Source organism: Ostrinia nubilalis, chromosome 9 (genome assembly GCF_963855985.1).
Source record: "Ostrinia nubilalis chromosome 9, ilOstNubi1.1, whole genome shotgun sequence".
NCBI classification, from domain to species: Eukaryota; Metazoa; Arthropoda; class Insecta; order Lepidoptera; family Crambidae; genus Ostrinia; species Ostrinia nubilalis.
The window spans coordinates 1976791-1996190 of NC_087096.1; the positions used below are offsets into that span (position 1 = coordinate 1976791).

At 36.2% G+C, this 19400-nt stretch overlaps 1 protein-coding gene across 1 annotated transcript in view; it reads left to right on the top strand.

The window, feature by feature from the left end:
• The first annotated feature begins 15053 nt into the window (after positions 1 to 15053).
• The window catches only part of LOC135074380 (probable chitinase 10), a 141533-nt gene continuing 137186 nt past the window's right edge, over positions 15054 to 19400 (top strand). The window contains exon 1 of the mRNA XM_063968649.1: positions 15054 to 15282. Within this exon, the coding sequence (XP_063824719.1) occupies positions 15280 to 15282 (3 nt within the window). The 5' untranslated portion in view covers positions 15054 to 15279. The remainder of the gene's footprint in view (positions 15283 to 19400) is intronic.

Below are 19400 nucleotides of genomic sequence, written 5' to 3' on the forward strand. Positions count from 1 at the left end.
CAACTTAATAGTCTGATTAGGCAGTAGACACACCATCAACTAATAAATATTAAGGTACAAGTTCTCTCGTAAAAAGTATACTTTAACATGGACAACCCAAATTAAACTATCAACTAACTATTTTTAGTTGCTTCGATTAAGTGACGTCATTGGTTTCTGTTGCTACCCAAAATCAATTAGAGCAGTTTTGGCAAATCAGCTGTACACTAATATAAGTCATTAACAGATTAGTTCACTGGTTCCAAAGGTAAATAGAAAAAATCCCTTTGAATGTCTTACGAAGCGTATAATTCTCTCAAACAAAATGGACGTTTTTTCAATATTAAAAATACTTTCATTTGACCGCTTGAGCATGGGTATTCAGTTATTACACTTTGTAGATCAGAACCTTTGAGATTTCTTTGTAAAGAGATCCGCAAAGATAATGAAAAGGCGAATAAATGTAATTGCGCTTAGGTGGAGTCTGTTGGCGGTTTCTAATAACATTTTTCAAATAGTTCGTGGTATTGTAGGTTTTCATTTGAGAGTATTGCTTTTAATATGGTAGAAAGATATTGAGAGACTCTCTTCAAGGGGCAAATACCAATGTGATGATTACGAGCATTTTTAACTGGATTGAGCGTAAAGCGATGATGTGTTAGTAATAGGAATAAAACCGTTCTTTCAATAATTCCTTGAGAGAACAACTTCTCTAAGTTTTGTTTATATTTTCAATTAAAAGCAATCCCATTAGGCATAAGTAAACTAACTGAATTGAAAGGAAAAGGATATAAAATACAAAGTTATCGGTAAAATCACGGTAACAAAACATGTTGCCGGCATGTGACTTGTAGGCGCTACATAGATTACATTTACATGGTTCAGACAGACTCAGTGGATCGTTTGGACTGCGTCACTCTATCTATCTTTGGTATTTTAATACTTATTATTATACTATGGTGTAAAATTAGATTTTCTCTGTATATTATGAAGTAGTGTAGCGTCAAGAATTGAACCCAGAACCTACAGATTATTCTAGTGCACTAGATACAGGCAGCTATCAATTGGTCAGTTTGAAATCATTGGGGGAGGCCTATGTTCAGCAGTGGACGTCCTGTGGCTAAAATTAAGATAATAATGATAACATTGAGGTACTCACTAGTCCCCAAAATTCAGGCTGCAGTTCGTTGTCCCTGAATTCCCTGAAAGGACACTCGGTGGGGTCAACTTCGAAGACCAGCATACTTTTGGCTGTGTCAACTGCTTTCTTCGACATTTTGAAAGATATTTTATTCTGTTCTCCAAAAACTACTATTTCTACCTTTAATGGATATTCAAATCACATCTTCAAATCAATTCGAAAGTTTCCAACCACGTGAACAGTTGGAAAATTAATTATTTTTTGTAACACGAAAACCATTTTATTATTTGACAGACTTACTCATTTATGACAACTGATGTCAACTACAATATTATTCTAAACAAAGAGGCTTATGCCCGTTTTCACCATCTATCCCTAATTTTTAAGTGATATTCGATGTCCATTAAGATATCCATTGTTATATTTTGTGGATATTGTAGCACTGTTGAGAGACTATACATAGCAGAAGAAGAACAACTAGTCTTCGTTCTGTGTGCTTTTTAAGCTCGTAACTTCGATTCAAGCTAAAGCTTCATAAGTATAACAACAAATATTAACGAGCGTGGCCATGACCATAGATTAGGGTGACCGTGATCCCAAGACGTGTATGGTTTTTGAATATTGAGTGAATAAGAATGGAAAAATAACTTGGCCCTTTATTTGCAATCATTCAAATAAATTATAAAAGCCTAGAATAGATAGAGCACATAAGATTGCAAACTATAGTTATGTTCTTCTCAATTTTGTAATCTGTAATTAATAAATAAATAATATAAATAATAAATATCCTTGGACATTTTACACTGCGCTTCTAGTCCCAAACTTAGCAAATCTTGTACTATGGGTACTAGACAACGGATATAAACATACTTAAATACTTTTTTTTGTAAAAACATACATATTATACATAGAAAACACCCAGTCCAATACAAACAAATATGTTCATGCACACAAATGTTTGTACTGTGCGGGAATCGAACCCGCAACCTCCGGAATAGTAGTCCGTTTCGAACCACTACACCAAACGGCCGAATTGTGTATATTTGATTGATTTTGCCTTTTATTCTTTCTTATCTTACTTTGTTCAGGTTTCTAAATAGAATGGCTTATCTACACGCACTCTTCAAGATCCTAGCATTCTCCAATAGATAGGTTTCCTATTCTCTGACGGGTCATTCAATAGCCGACATATTGTCTGTCCATCGAGCCTTACTTGCTTTTAGAGAGCCTTCGGCGTTGTGCAAACGTGTTCCGTGCAAATTGATTTTAAGAACTTTATTGGTGAAGTAATTATGATCAAAATCGTCTGAAACTAAAACTGAAGTGTTGAGTTAGTCAGTCAGTCAGTGATCTCAAAATTATTTCAGCAAGATTGCCAAATCCATTGGCACGTTGACGTTGATACTTTTGTATTGCGGTGGACCTAAACTTTTTATATGATCTAATATTATGAAATCAATATCGAATTAACCACTCTGTAGACAAATTATTTTCCCATTCATTTATATCCAGTTTCCACCACGGGAGTTGGCAAATTGTACACAGTTTTTGGCAGTAAAATTTTATTCTATTCTATTCATACAGCTGAACATTGCTAAGTAACTAGGTTCTTACTGCCACCGGACACAGCAACTAAATCTACGTTTGCGCAGCCCCTAAGTTACTCTGAGCCTTTGTGAGCTTTCGCAGAGCCCAGACTATTCAGTGTACAAGTTGTATGTTAGGTGTTAGTTAGGCTCGTATCAAAGCTCAAAATGCAATTTGAACTCTAGCTTTAATATCTGTCCTGTACTTGGTATACATTATATCATATTGAAATTCCACCAATCAATGACTTAATTAATTTATTCTTTACGAACAATATATTGTGCGACTTTTGAACGTACGATGACATTAAAGGACCTAATTTTAATGTCTTTTGACTCTACTATAGGCTTTAGGGCCGTTTTCCAAAGTTAGAGATGTGAGCATCCGATAGAATTTCGTCTACGCTCAGCTTCAATGGAATAGGTTGAGCAAGCTCCACCCCAGTTAAAAAACCTGGCCCATCTCCTTTCGCATTTTTTCTGCTTTGGTGGAAAACGGTCCTAACAATTTTATGCTAAAGCAAATAGCTGAGAAGATATCACGAACGAAACATAATCTGCGAACAAGAGTGTACTGTCCAAGCAAGTTTCTTTGTTTGTTTGTCCGTGACTACATTTTTTGTGTGATCGGCCTTGCTTTATTTACGTTTGAATATCGATTTAAGATATCATATTAACGAAACCGAATTAATTTAATGAATCTTATTTTTGATAGATTGTATTGATATGCAAACTTGGCCGATACAATTTTTACGAGTAGTCAAAAAATGACTTTTATTTAATCTTCTCTTCATTAGGCAGGTGTTCTATTAGCCATAAATATCTTCCTAATAAACTTAAATAAAACCACATTATCTGAATTAATATCTTGTCTGAAATTTATATTTATAATATTAGTAGCGGCCGCCCGCGACTTCGCCTGCGTGGAATTTTGTCTGTCACAGAAAATCATTATCGCGCGTGTCCCTGTTTAAAAAACCGGGACAAAAACTATCCTATGTCCTTTCCCGTGACTCAAACTATCCCTATGCCTTTCATCAAAATCGGTTCAGTGGTTTAAGCGTGAAAGCAAGACAGACGGACAGACAGACAGTAACTTTCGCATTTATAATATTAGTATAGACTAGTATCTATAGATGTTATAATTGCATACGATACCAGTCTTTACATAAAAATAACCTGCTTCTATTGTATTGTCTAATTAAGTTTATTTAAAACTTGTGAACGAAAAGCTGCAGCGGACAAATTGACCAGTTTGTTCTAAAAGTCAAACCAGACGTCCATTCACAGAAAGTATAGTCACGTGCAAAAATGAATATCAATTTTTATTGGAATTTAACCTTTATCCACGTGGAATAATTTATGTTTACTTTTTTGTTACTAACCAACCTGGCTGGCCAGCTTGAGAGCGTAGACCAAATCCTTTTGCCTCTGGTAAATAAGAGAAGGTCCTGCTGAGGAGACTATTTAGTCTCCTGACCTGACGATGATTTCGTTGCGGGTCCAACGACAATTTAACTTTCCCTCGGGACAAACTTGACCATCACTGGTTGGGTTTTTATTGGCGGTCAAGCTGTAGGTAGATCCTGGCTACACAGGAGTTGCAGCGGTGGGAAAGAGAGGTGGGAACAGTCCCGGAATGGTGATGGAGGATGATAAATTTTTGTGTTCGTGAGTGTTTACGAAAATATCAATTAATTTATTCATCGGAATCGGAACCTTATAACGCCGGAATAATTTACACAGTGAACCATTTGTGCTCGTAACTGTACAATTAACAGCGCATCAAGCTTATCCCAAACCCAAAGTAGCCAGAAAAATTCGCAACACTTGGTTCAATGGAAAAAGGTTGAACAACTTTTTGGCCACTTTTTTTATCCACAACGAGGAAGCTCTTGGCTTGTATCTCACCTGATGGTAAGTGATGATCAGGCCGAAGGTGGAAGCGAGCTTCACCCGGAATCCTCAACCACGGAGGAACTGGCTATCTTACCTCTAACTGCCGGAACACAACAATGCTGTTAACATTGTTAACTTCGGGTGTAACGAACTAATTGACGCTGACTGTACTGCACTGGCTGCGCACGCGCACAGCGCCTGCACAAGTGAGTCGGTTTAACTTTAAATCATACTCCAACGTCCAGTCGACATTTTAACAAGCTCGCCTTGAAGTGTTAACGACCAGCGACCAACAAGGTTGGACTCGGAATTCGTATCGATGTGAATGATGTGATGATGAAGTTAGTCTTGTAGTTGCATCAATGGACTTCGGCAATGAACTCTACTAAGATAAAGTGGGGTAAATCTTAGTCCATTTAGATCACCTGCCTAAATAGCACCTGGCCTAATCCACATAAAGCACCTATCGATATCATCATCATCATCATTTCAGCCACAGGACGTCCACTGCTGAACATAGGCCTCCCCAATGACTTCCACATCGCACGGTTGGTAGCGGCCTGCATCCAGCACCTTCCTGATACCTTTATCAGGTCATCGGTCCACCTTGTGGGTGGACGATATCTCCATTCGTGGATTCTTTATTTTTACATTCAAGAGAGAAGCACAAAATACCGATCGGTACTCTATGTGGACTAGGCCAGGTGCTATTTGGGCGGGTGCTCTAAATGGACTACGTCCAATTCTTTACTCGTCCTAAAATATCCTTTTGGGCTTTGTTATAGGACGTAAAATTGATTAAAAAAATATTTCGTTTTGCAATCAACCTTTGATTTCACGTTATAAGGCGACAATCGCCCTACGGAGTTGCTATCAGATTGTCGATTCGAGATTTTGTGGGTCGCTAGTTCGATTCCTGGTGATCGCTGGACTACTATTTGTAACCCTACTCAAGAATGATAGGTATACCTGTTTTAAAAAAAAATCTCCAACCACATAGGCTATTACAGATTCGTTATTCAGATTCAATCATTGTAAAATTGCCAGTTTCTATTGGCAAGGACTATAGATGCCAATAATTGAGATGTCATGATGTTAGGCAAGCGTTTTTGTCGATTTGAGTCTAAAACGTTATTCATTACAGGGACAAAATCGATTACTACCTATAAATATGTTAATATGTGTGGAGTCAATATCATCATAATATTGCTGTACAGTCAGCGTCAAATATTTCGTGACACCTGAAGTGGCCAAAAAGTTGACAACACAACCTTATTTCAATTGTAACAAAGACGTGTTGCGGACTTTTTGGCCACTTCAGGACTCAGGTGTCATGAACTATTTGCCGCTGACTGTACAGTGGAGATCACATCAACCTTTACATTCTTGTTACAAAGTAGCCTCCATTACAAGTTTACATAAGATGCCAAATTGTAACTTCTACTTACAACATCCATAAGGTCATAGTCTAGAAAAACTTCACCGATAGATCTAGCTATTTGGTTTTAATGTTTATTTATTTATTTATTTTATTGGGCTATCAACATAAGATACAGTATTAAACACAATTAAAAAATTAAGCCAATAAAGTTAAGTTTAACCTTTAGAAGAACATTATAAACTTGCAGATAATTGTTTCTTGCAATATAACACGTAGGTACTTACTCAGGTTTAATATACAGGTAATCTTTTTATTGCAAGTTTGTAACGTCTATCTGGCTTATGTTGAAATATTTTATAGACTAGCTCAGTGCGTCTTTTTATTACTTATTCAAATAAACTCAGTTGATTTATTACTATTAGAAATCCAATCCTTATTTCTCAAATGAAATCTGTACAAATATAGAGTTACTTAATTATTTTAGCGCTGATTTCATTAATTGATTTCATATTATTTGTTCGTTTCAGCCAAATGACGTCCACTGCTGGACAAAGGCCCCCCTAAGGATTTCCACAATGACCGGTCCTGCCCCGCTCGCATCCAATTTTGTATTTATAGTCCAGTCATTTAAGCTTAAATTAGGTAAGAATCTCGGAATTAGAGATACCCAGCTGTAAGTCTGTAAATACTTGTATATTGACACCCTAAAAGTTGTCTCAAAACCTACATATGGTAGGGTGTAAGCAACTATTAAATTTTAAGGTCAAAGGTCACAAAAATCGTTTTTTTGCGCTTTTTTTGGAAATATCTCATTTCCTATGGGTTTTTTGCTATTTGTATTTATTATCAATATTGTAGAATACTAAATTCTCTACAAATTTTGTTTCAAAAATTTTTTTATACGGTGAACCGTTTTCGAGATAGAGGGCGGAGAGCGCGCGGTCACTGCATCACTTCAGGTCAACTTAAGCGGTTTAGGTTTTTCATACAAAAGGATTTTCCCGCTAATTCCCGTAGGAATTTCGGTAATTACTTGTTGTAAATAAGCTTTAAGTTTACTAAGGTACCTACATGCCAAATTTCAAGCGTCTAACTTCCATTAAGCGTTTAGATTTTTCATACAAAAGGATTTTCCCGCTAATTCCTGTTCCCGTGGGAATTCCTAAGTATACTATAACCTGCCCAGGTGTATGAAGAATAATTGTACCAAGTTTCGTTAAAATCCGTCGAGTAGTTTTTGTTTCTATAAGGAACATACAGACGGACAGACAGACAGACAAAAATTTTACTGATTGCATTTTTGGCATCAGTATCGATCACTAATCACCCCCTGATAGTTATTTTGAAAATATATTTAATGTATAGAATTCTGTCCGTCTGTATGTTCCTTATAGAAACAAAAACTACTCGACGGATTTTAACGAAACTTGGTACAATTATTCTTCATACACCTGGGCAGGTTATAGTATACTTAGGAATTCCCACGGGAACAGGAATTAGCGGGAAAATCCTTTTGTATGAAAAATCTAAACGCTTAACGGAAGTTAGACGCTTGAAATTTGGCATGTAGGTACCTTACCTAAGTAATTACCGAAATTCCCACGGGAATTAGCGGGAAAATCCTTTTGTATGAAAAACCTAAACCGCTTAAGTAGACCTGAAGTGATGCAGTGACCGCGCGCTCTCCGCCCTCTATCTCGAAAACGGTTCACCGTATAAAAAAAGTTTTTAAACAAAATTTGTAGAGAATTTAGTATTCTACAATATTGATAATAAATAAAAATAGCAAAAAACCCACAGGAAATGAGATATTTCTAAAAAAAGCGCAAAAAACCGATTTTTGTGACCGTTGACCTTGAAATTTAATAGTTGCTTACACCCTACCATATGTAGGTTTTGAGACAACTTTTAGGGTGTCAATATACACGTATTTACAGACTTACAGCTGGGTATCTCGAATTCCGAGGTGAACTTACTATAATGACTGGACTATTATTTGGAAACTAGCGGCCGCCCGCGACTTCGTACGCGTGAATCCCGTTTTACCCCCTTAGGGGTGGAGTTTCGTAAAATCCTTTCTTAGCGGATGCCTACGTCGTAACATCTACCTGCATGCCGAATTTCAGCCCGATCCGTCCAGTGGTTTGGGCTGTGCGTTGATAGATCACGTTGAGCGTTGTCACTCAGTCAGTCATTCAGTCACCCTTGAGTTATACATATTTAGATAAATATCATTTATTCATGATTGGCCTGTCCTAATAATAACTGTATATTGAGTAACTTGATATTATTTCATAGCAGTGTAGAGCATACCATTAACATACCATTTTTCTCTCCACAAGTCTCAGTTGATCGGATATTGCGTATTTTTATCGAGGCTTTCACGGCGAACCGGTGTGCGGACAACTTCCTGAAGTGTGCTCGTATCCGGTTCTCTACATAGAGCTCTTGTAACCTTCGAGACGACTTTGAATTCGTATGTATTTAGATCGCATGTAGAGTTTGAAGCATATTGGAGTTGGAGGTGCATTGATTGTTCTTCGGCAAAAATAAATTAATAAATAATAAAATAATAAATAATAATCTGTCTTTCTGTCTTCACGCCTAAACCACTGAAGCGATTTTGATGAAATTTGGCATAAAGATAGTTTGAGTCCCGGGAAAGGACATAGGATATTTTTTATTCCGGTTTTTGAAACAGGGACGCGCGCGATAAAGTTTTTCTGTGACAGACAAAATTCCACGCGGGCGAAGCCGCGGGCGGAAAGCTAGTATGTACTATATCCGGCCAATCTAATCATGTCAGCAATATTGTATTTATGGCTTCCGAACCATTACGTGCAATGGCAAACGAAAGTGGCCAGTAAGGTCATGAGCGTAAAGCTTTAACCACGGTAATAATAGTATTATCGTGCTTTAATTGTCAATGAGACTGATAATGTTGAACTGCATCAGTTAAATCTTGCCAAGAATTTTTTTGTAGTAATCGGTTTAAATTAGTCTATCTGACAAGTACGCCCCTTTGTCATCATCATCATCATCATTTCAGCCATAGGACGTCCACTGCTGAACATAGGCCTCCCCCAATGCTTTCCATGTTACCCGGTTGGTAGCGGCCTGCGACGCAGGACGTCCCTTTGTACCACGGTTTAATGTGAAGAGAGAGACTATTGACTAGGAAGTTCTGGATTCAGTTCTCAGGCGGGAATAGCCATAATGTAAAATCACACAGTGTATTTTGATACCAGATTAATAAAGAGAACTTAATTCATCAGAATTTCCAAATAATAAGATTCCGTTCTTCGAAGATCATGTTTAATCTTAGGTCGAAATTAGCCATTTAAGACGCCTAGTTTAGTGGGATATTAAGTCAACCATCTCATCAGTAAAATTGTAAATAGCTAGTACCTTAAGGTCACACGCTTAGTTGCTACAACCACGGTCTACAACACCTGCTAGAAGAAGAAAAAGATGAAAAGGACCTGTTTATTAAAAACTTTTTAGATAAAAACCCAATTGATTTAAAAAAAATACAATTTAACTGGTATCTTACACCTGTATAATCATGATTCATACAGAATGTCCGTCCAAACACTTCCGCACATCATACAAATGTTAACGATATGGACCAGTTGGAATTCGCAGACCAGCCGACCTTGGATTAACTTCCATTTATCAGAAGCTAAAGTTTGAGCTTATTGCAGTGTATATTGGGCATTGGGCTATGCCAATAAAACTATGTCTCTGAATATTCATTTACATGATGGGTTAGGTAACAAAACAAAAATCAATAAAATCATTAATTGTTTCCACTGTTTCTTACAAATTAAAACTTAATTTACCGGTCTCGTAATATTTTTTCTTAGTACTACCAAAGCTTTGAGACAAATATTTGGCGAGTCTTGGACTTTGTATGGCCAACATTTTTGGCAAGAGTTGCAAAACGTTTGCCTTAAAGACACGATTAAATTATTTTATTCTTCTTCCTGCTACAGCTTTGGTGTTGTCTGTCATTTTTTGACCAATACAAACATTTAGGTAATACATGAAGCACTTAATGAAACGATGGATATTTTGTACATTAAGTAAATATTGAATTATACAATCACGGTGCACTTACACTGCATTAATAATTGTCTCAATGCACCAATCGCGATTCTATAATATTAAGGTCAATTGCAAAATGAACCGAGCTGGTGAAAGTAGTTTGCAGCGGCCAGATATCATGACCTCCCTTGCCTTTCTGGTTCTAAGACCTCTTGAGGCCACAGGGGTAAGGTGTAGAAACTGCAGGGGTCTGGCTAAACTAGTTTTCTGAACTGGTAGTGTAGCAAAGACCAGTTCACAATAGCTGGTAAAGTGTTACAATAGTCCGTATGAGTTTTATCTTTGGTGGGATCGTTTTGCGAAACTGCTCTATATGTTGGTTCCGCGTGTGCTTAAAGTGTCAATTAGTGTCTTTGGATGACGAAGATTCTTCACTATATTATAAATTAAATGCATTTTTAATAGTCGTATCAATTACGTTACCTACTCTATTTCAAGTTCATGCTATGGTAAGTTAGGTAAGTACTCAGTAAGACCATTATAGTCAATCAATGGCAGTCCACAGTTGAACCTAAAGTACCTTCAGCTTTGTTCATCCATAGAACACATAGTAAATAAATGAATTTAATTGTTCTGTTCTGGACGTCCTATGGCTGAAATGATGATGATGATGATGAAATGTTCTGCAGCCTATACACTCAAACTGTTGCCCGTATATTACTCGTACGGAATTAAGGCAAAAAACATTCAGATATACTTAATGTTCGGCAAATTCGAGTTCAAGACAGCAGGTCAGACTTCACCATTTATTCATATTAACATTATGTTAAAATCGCTTCGAACTTGTGTGGGTTGCTAAAGTTTTACAACCAATAGGCTTATCAATCCTATCGCCTTAACTGTTTAAAAGGTCCTCAAAAGTTATTGTTTCAATTTAACTAAAGAACAATGACCCACTGGACGTCATACAACTAGTACAAATACGAACTTATCTGTGTGACAGCTTGACCAATAGAGACCTCATGATCTGGAATATAAAGATTATGATATTTTTATAAAAACATTGATGTTTGATTCGATTAGAAAATATTAAGAATAGTTTCAACAAGGGTTCCTTATTCCAAAAATCTAGATTTTTTATAAACAGGCTACCTAAGTACAAAGGCGAATATCCATTGTCTGAGTTGTGTAGTGTCGAAGTAAAGTCATTTCGATATTCAGCAGTGTCGGAGTAACGTAACGTCGAAGTAACGTTTGTCGGAGTTCAGTTTTTGAGCCCCCAGAATAATATAGGCTATAATTTATAACGATCTGTGACAAACTAAATTTCACACGGGTAAATCTGCGGGCAATAGCTAGTTTTACATAAAGCTTAATTGGTTTGTTAAAAAGGCGACGGATTTTTATTCTCTCTCTCCGCTGATACTTAGAAACTTTTTGACACTAAACTTGTACTTTCTTTTTGACATAACTACTTAAGTTTAGTAACGCACATAATTTTTAACGAGCAATTTACATTTGCGTAGGTATATAAAACCAGTTTATTTATTTGGCTATTTTCAGTGGTAGTGGCCACTAACGCATTTACGAATGACTAAAGAAATGAATTGTAATGTAGGTAGAAAAAGCATTTATAATGAAAATGTAATGTAATGTAGTTAGATAAAACGAGAAAGCACGTATAATTGGACAAACAATGTAAATCTATTGGCAAATTTTATTAGATTCCAATATGAAGCCATTTTATGTCTGAAGCCTATTTAATTATCCAATTAAGCATATTATAATTTATTTGATATTTATAATAATGAATTAAACGTTCTAATTTGATAAACACCGATAAATGATAAGATTATTTATTTAACATAATAAAATTTTCATTTATTTACCTCAATCAATTAATTAAAAACATTTATTTGTGTTATAGTCCAGTCAATGAATGCTTTAACGACGGTGTAGAGAGAAATCCGTGGAACACAATTTCTGACCTCGGGAGTTTATTTAGACTAGTTAGGAGATGAACATAGCAAAAGTCCCCGCCCTTAGCCCTTGAGCCGGCGGGGAGAGGGGGGTTTAAAGGTACTACTTTTCGGTTTTTCGCTTAATCCTCGGAAACTATGCGTCCTAGTGACATAACTACTATAAACCAAAAAAAGCTTATTCAATTTGCTACAGGTGAGACAGTCAAGATTTTCTATATCTTTAATAGTTTTCACGGCATCTGTTCTAGAACGTCCGTAATATTGGAAATTTTATTTTTGTCTTACATGTTCCCATCAGCAGAAAATCGACTAAATCAACATTAAGCAAACATTTTGGAGATGCGGGAGCATGTTAAGCCTAGTTCCAGGGAGGGGACTGCACCGTGCGTATATTTAGACGACCCAATTGGAGCCACTTTTGACTCCTCATCACTCAAAAACGACTGTGCATTAACACTTCAAATTTGGCTCATGTGTTGAGACTTGTAAGATAAACATCAGCTTCAAATTTCATAAATATACCTCAAACGGTTATTTAGGTATTGACGTTCAAAAATCGACATTTTGTACACTAAAATCTATCTATCACCTGTGAAATGTTAAAATTTACTGGTTTTTTATTTGTTCCTTTGTATTTATATATGTATGTATAATATACACATCTACCTATCTGGATGCCAAATGGCAATGCCAGATTTTGTACGGAAGGTGGCGTCTTTTGTTTTTCGCGCGGCCATCGACCAAACTTTGTTTTTTGATTACAAAATATAGGCCAGTAGAATTAAACACAAAAATGAATTAAATCGGAAATAATTCCTACTAAAGATTTTAGTGCTTTAATGGCTTCATTAGTTGCCCATAAAAACTGTCCTAGGTTTTCGACTTCGACGAAGCTGTGCTTAAGTGGTGGGGGCCTCCGAAAGGGCCGCTTTTTCGGTTTTCCGGTTATACCGCGTAAAGGACTTACCCTATCGAAAAGTGGTCTTCCTGACGGTTGAAGGGCATTTAATCCTGCATTAAATAAGACCAAATTCATATGTTTTGAACAAACCGTTCTCGTGCAAATGTTCGGCAAAGTAGAAAATATGTGTATAATTAATGACCCTCTCCACGTCCAATGACTCGTTACCCGCAGGCTTCCAAGTCTTGAAAAGGAGCGCCTCAACCAGTGTAACCCTATCAAGGCTTAGGAGCTGGATGCGCCTATCCTTGTTCGTCCCAGCCGTTCCTTAACTGCGGTTGCTGCACCTCTTCCTGCCACTCACCTGAACGACTCTGTGTTACCTACTGTGGCTGCCCCTCTTCCTTGTATCCTCCTGCACGACTACGTTGCCTAGCCGTACGCCTGGTCTAAGGTTCGACGCCAAAAATCAACAACAACAAGTTCATATTAAAATGCTGAAGAGTTTTTTGTTTGTTTGTTTGAACGCGCTAATCTCAAGAATTACTACTTTGATTGAAATAATTATTTTTGTGTTGAATAGATCATAAATTGAGAAAGGCTATAGGATATATACAATCACTTTACGACTAATAGAGGCGAAGCAGTAAAGAAAAATGTTTCAAGCACGGCAAATAGTTTTAAAACTATTTTCAAGCGTACGAAGTTGATTTTGTGGCGTCGAACCTTGGACCAGGCATATGGCTAAGCAATGCAATCGTACAGGAGGGTACAAGGAAGAGGGGCAGCCACATTAGGTAACACAGAGTCGTTCAGGAGAGTGCCAGGAAGAGCAACCGCAATTAAGGAACGACTGGGACGAACAAGGATAAGCGAATCCAACTCGTGAGCCTTGACAGGGATACGCTGGTCAAGGTGACCCTTTACAAGGCTTGGGAGACGAGCTATTGGACGTGGAGAGGGTCATTAATATACACATATTTTCTACTTTGCCGAACATTTGCACGAGAACGGTTTGTCCAAAACATATCAATTTGGTCTTATTTAATGCAGGATTAAATGCCCTTCAACTGTCAGGAAGACCACTTTTCGATAGGGTAAGTCCTTTACGCGGTATAACCGGAAAACCTAAAAAGCGCCCCTTTCGAGGGCCCCCACCACTTAAGCACAACTCCGTCGAAGTCGAAAACCTAGGAGACTCTTAATGGGCAACCAATGAAGCCATTTAAGCAATAAAATCTTTTGTAGGAATTATTTCCGATTTAAAATCTAATTCTACTGGACTATGTTTGGAAGTACGCACATTACACCGATTGATTCTTCATACAAACTAATCGGGCCCAACTATCGGCTGATTAAAAATCTGTGATAATAAATAGGTAGTTCTAATAGGTACAATTTTCAACGGAAGTTTTTGTTTATCTTTATTGTGCTGTCGACTATAGGCATTTGTTAGCTCAAAAATGCTACATTACGGCGGTAATTATATTATTACTTAATGTTTTTAAAACGAGAAAATAATAAACTAATGAAGTTTGTCCACGTTTGTCACTATTATTTAATGACAATTTGTAAAACAACAAACGTGTTTTGTCTCACTCACACGCGTGGAACACGCATAAGGGGTGAAGGGAATCATGATTTTTACAAAACATTGTAAATCAGATCAACGGTCTTGAGACTTTGACTTGTTTATGAAATTGATTTTAATTTAATGTAAATATTTTTACATTTCTTACCTAATCTTTATGTTGAAATGCGAAAAACATTCAAATGTTGGAATAAAAGTACTGAAAAAAAAAAGAAAAAAAAAAGGCATACAAAAGATTTTTTCTTGAAAATGAAAAAATGGAAATGAAAATATTTATCTTACTTTTGCCTTTTGCCATATTGTTTTTTCTTCTCCTACCTACCTACTATTTTTTTTCATGAGCATTTTTTCACGTGCAAACAATTTACATTCTGAATTCCTTTACTGTGAACTTGAATTAGCTATTAATAATTATATCATCACCAATTCTTTTGTTATCCGTCACTTTCATTTTTAGCCTAATAAATATTCCCGTCAAGTATCAACACAGTTAGGCCGGCGTACAAGCGCGCGCGCCGTTGAATGGTAACGACGGGCGAAACTTTCGGCCGCACGTCCAGTCCACGATTGTCTCTCACCCCGAGCAGACGATAGGACGGCCATGTCTAATCTCGAATTATAAATTATCGAATCGAAAATAGTTTATATTTATGCTGTGAACTTCTTTTGGTGAAATTTCTCGTGCTTTCTCTGTGGACTTTCTTCAAGTGCTGACTGTGTTGTGTGCGGATTTGTTTTTTTTTGGTGTGAACTTTTCGGGAAAGCTCACAAAATGGTAAGTTTCGAAAAGTTATATTATGTTTGGAAAATATAATAGGTAGTTTAGGAGCAATAAAATAATTGAATACGTCATCAAATTAGGTACCTAACAATTTACACGAAAGTTTTAATACATATTTTTTATGCCAAAAAACATCTGCTTTATGCATTTTTTCCGTATGACATAACAAATCAGAATAATTTAAAGCAAACTAGCTACCTAGATTAAAATTAAATTCCTAAATTTTAATTACACTCGTAAAACAAATTGAGAAATGTTATGTGCTTTCTAATTGATTGATAAAGACCATAAAAAAATATTACCGTGCTAAAGCGAATCCCATTTAATTTACACGGAACGGAATATTCATAACCGAATAATAAAGCATGATACTATTTATTCAAATAACAATAACCCAGTAACCCCCATCCGCATTCGCACATTTTCCAATTTGAAATCCGCGCTCGGGCTCCGCTGCGCGCGCGCACAAAAACGCGCGGTTTCACTGCGGTGAAAGTAGCTGCAAACGTAGAAATCGCTGTCTGCACGCTTTGTTCGAGGTCTGCGCTATTGGGAGCATATTTGTTGGAATATGCACTTGATATGCCTTTTGGTTTAGTGATTTCGATACGGTTAATTGGTTAGATGTTTTTTATTGTGTTTGACGGTAGTTTAAGATTTGAAATCTCGACACTAATTACAAGCATTAAGTGAAGGGTACAGGGGCAAAACAAGGAAGGTCCCTAAAATTCAAAAGTATATTTTTGATGGCATGGCATATTTTCGATATCCCGCGTATTTTTATTTGAAATTATACAAAAAGCGCAAAAACAAGTAATAGTCATATTATGTATTGATATTAGTAGTTTATAATTTTAAGTGACACATAAGAATATTTTAAACTTTAATAAATTTAAATGTTCTACATAACCTTTTGTTTTTGTGACATTTCTTGTTTTGCCCCTGTACCCTTCAAGTTTTCTTGTGTGCGTATAAAGTAAGATTGTTTATAATAACGTCACATGTTCCAGACATTCCCCAACCCAGCGTGGGGAGTATAAGATTTTTGCCTCTGGTCAATTAGAGAAGGTCGTTTTCTACAAATGAGACTTACTAAAAATCCTGATGATGATGACCGTGACGTATTTAGCTACGAGTATGTTTATTCTAGATCATTCAAAGTTATTCAAACTAGATACTAAAACATGATTTATATTACGTTGCTAGCTAGAAGGCTATTTGATAACCGATATATAAAAGAAATAGACTTGGCTCAGCTTTTGTTACACAACAGGACCTTGAGAAGCAACCTATTAAAATCATTCCGGTACATTTCTCAAGGCCCATAAATCACCACAATGTCGTGAACACATTCGACTTTTGAGATATACTACATTGGGAACCAGTCAAATGTTGTAATTTCCATAAATGCATAATGAACTGCGATAAATTAGGTGTCATTAATACCGATGAAGGTATTCTAATATTAATTAGAAGTCCTTGATTTGGTGTGTTTGCACAAAATCATAAAATTAGACGCAAATTTTTACATCTAGCCCATTAGTTAGCTGATTCTTAATTAGATTAATTTATAACACCAAATGTCAACATAATAAATAATTTATTTCAAACACTTGTAATAACGATTGATGTGTGTATTGGCTCATATTTTATTAGATAACAGAAAAAAGTTGAAACAATTCATTTCACTAGTGAAATCCTATACATAAAAACAAGAGGTAATACCGATATTTGCATGTAAAAGCAGTAAAATGTATAATGTATGTCTGTGTGTACACACGTTACGCGTATTGAATTTAGACTACGCGAAGTAGTTCAAGTACACGGCTTTCTTCACTTCACACGCTGTCTCACATTTTGATTTATTTATCATATTGTCATTTGTAGGTATTATTGGTATTATTTAAAAATTTTAAATAAAGATTTGAAACTTGCTGAAATACACCTTCTTGATTATCATCTAATCCAGAAATGATATCTCCAATGCTGACGCACGACCCTCTAATTTACCAGAAGAAATTATGCGCTCCCCTCGCTTCGTAAATGAATTAGTTTGACTACCTGGAGATATCTGATGTTCGCACAAGCTACCTAGTTCAGAGAAGACAGGAGTCCCGCAAGGGCTAAATCTATGCCCTATACTATAAGATGTTGATAGAAATAAAAAAAAAAACTCATAAAAACTTATAAAACCTACTTTATTTTTTCAAATAGTCATCTAAAAATCACTTTTACACGTTCCAGTATTAGCCCTACCACTGCTTCGGAACAATATTGGGCTAATAATTTTCTCAAATCAGAAAGGATAAAAGTAAACAAGCATAAACATTCCAATAACATTTGCAAATCTGTATCAGAAGAGAATGTTTTCATATTTTCTCTTTTCTAACTTAGCACGAGCCTGTTTGATGAACTCTTGACATTTAGTTCTGATGCAGTTATAATGTTTACTTACAGAGACGTGCCGTTAATTTCCATGGCATGTGGGTAATCATTTGGAAAGGCTGTATCTCAAATGTCAGGCTTGTAAGCTTAATTAAACCCTTAATTACAAATCAAAACATATTTTATTAAGTTAGTTTAAAGGCATGTGTTGTCAGTTTAGATTTCTTAATCGCTTTTGTAATCCTATATCAATGACATTCTAGAGTTTGCTTAGTTAAAATGAGCATACAATCTGTACCTAATTTGGACAGAGTTTGTTAAATTAAAATTAGGAGCAATTTACAATGCTTTACCTAATTTAGGGATGAATCGAAGCGAACACGCAATTAAATCTGTCATAAATATTACTTTATCTAGAAGCTAAATTCCTAATTTATTTGTTTCTAAATCTATAACTAATATCGCATTGACTATGTCTGGAAGCGTTCGTAGACAAATAGGGACCAGTTTATTTACTATCTAAACTCCAATATCAAGCATAATCAAATCCACTTTCGCATTTATACAAGCAGGAAGTACCTTTACAGTTTGTTGGAAAGCACCTATTTCTTTGGTCTTTAGCTTATGTACTTTAGTATTGTGTTATCATTTTGCCCCATAATTACACCATAACGAGTGACGTTCAGTAAACGAGGGAAATGTTGGGCAAGTACGAGCTTCAAGTAGGTTGTACTGAGCTTAAATGTCAAACTTCCGCGTAAGTACTATTACTTATTCTGTGGCGTAAGCTCGTTGACTCAGCCGCAGATATTAGCGAGCACTGTGAAGTTACTTTTACTTAGTTGTGGACTTGTTAATTTAACTTTAAACGTTTTGTTATTTGTTGTAAGCTGAGGTGGATTGCAAGGTTGTACACCTTTTGGAAATAAACATATTTCTCTTCTAAGCCTTTTCTAAATTTTGTTTTAATAAGCTAAGTCTCTGGTCTGACTGGAACGGAAAGTTATATTTTTTACTTATAAGCCCATTGTACCTACTCGTATGTTATTTTCTTAATTTTTAAATAAGAGTCCACCATCTTTTATCTAAAAGTTGTAATTCTTGTAACCTGCTTTTTAGGGTTCCGTAGCCAAATGGCAAAAAACGGAACCCTTATAGATTCATCATGTCTGTCTGTCCGTCTGTCCGTCCGTATGTCACAGCCATTTTTTGTGATAATCTCTAGGCTATTTTCAATAAAATATTATTTTGTGTATCTTTAATAAAGTACATACCTACACATTGCGAGTATAATAATTGTTGCAATTCATTCATTCTTTTGTATTTTCCTTACTCTCCGTAGCGTGTATTTGTTAAGATGTGTGCACACTGCTTCACTGGATCGAACCTCCGGTGTTCCATTGCGAACATTCACGGTTCGCGTGCGCCGGCTCACCGGAGTGGTACTTACGACAGTTATTAAGCTGGTATGGTTTGCAAAAAAGTCATAAAACCAGGAAATACATATTTTTTCAGTACCTAATGTTAGTTTACTTACTTAATTTTATTGAATTGAAGCGACAATAGCCGAACGGTAACTGTCAAATTGGCCAACCGAAATTCGAGAAACATGTGTTCGAACCCTGCTGCTGGAATGCTATTCTTGAACTTCCACTGGTAACACAAGCATAATATTTAGCTTAGTACGAGGGATTAACGGGACTATTAGTAATTTACCACTGCATAAC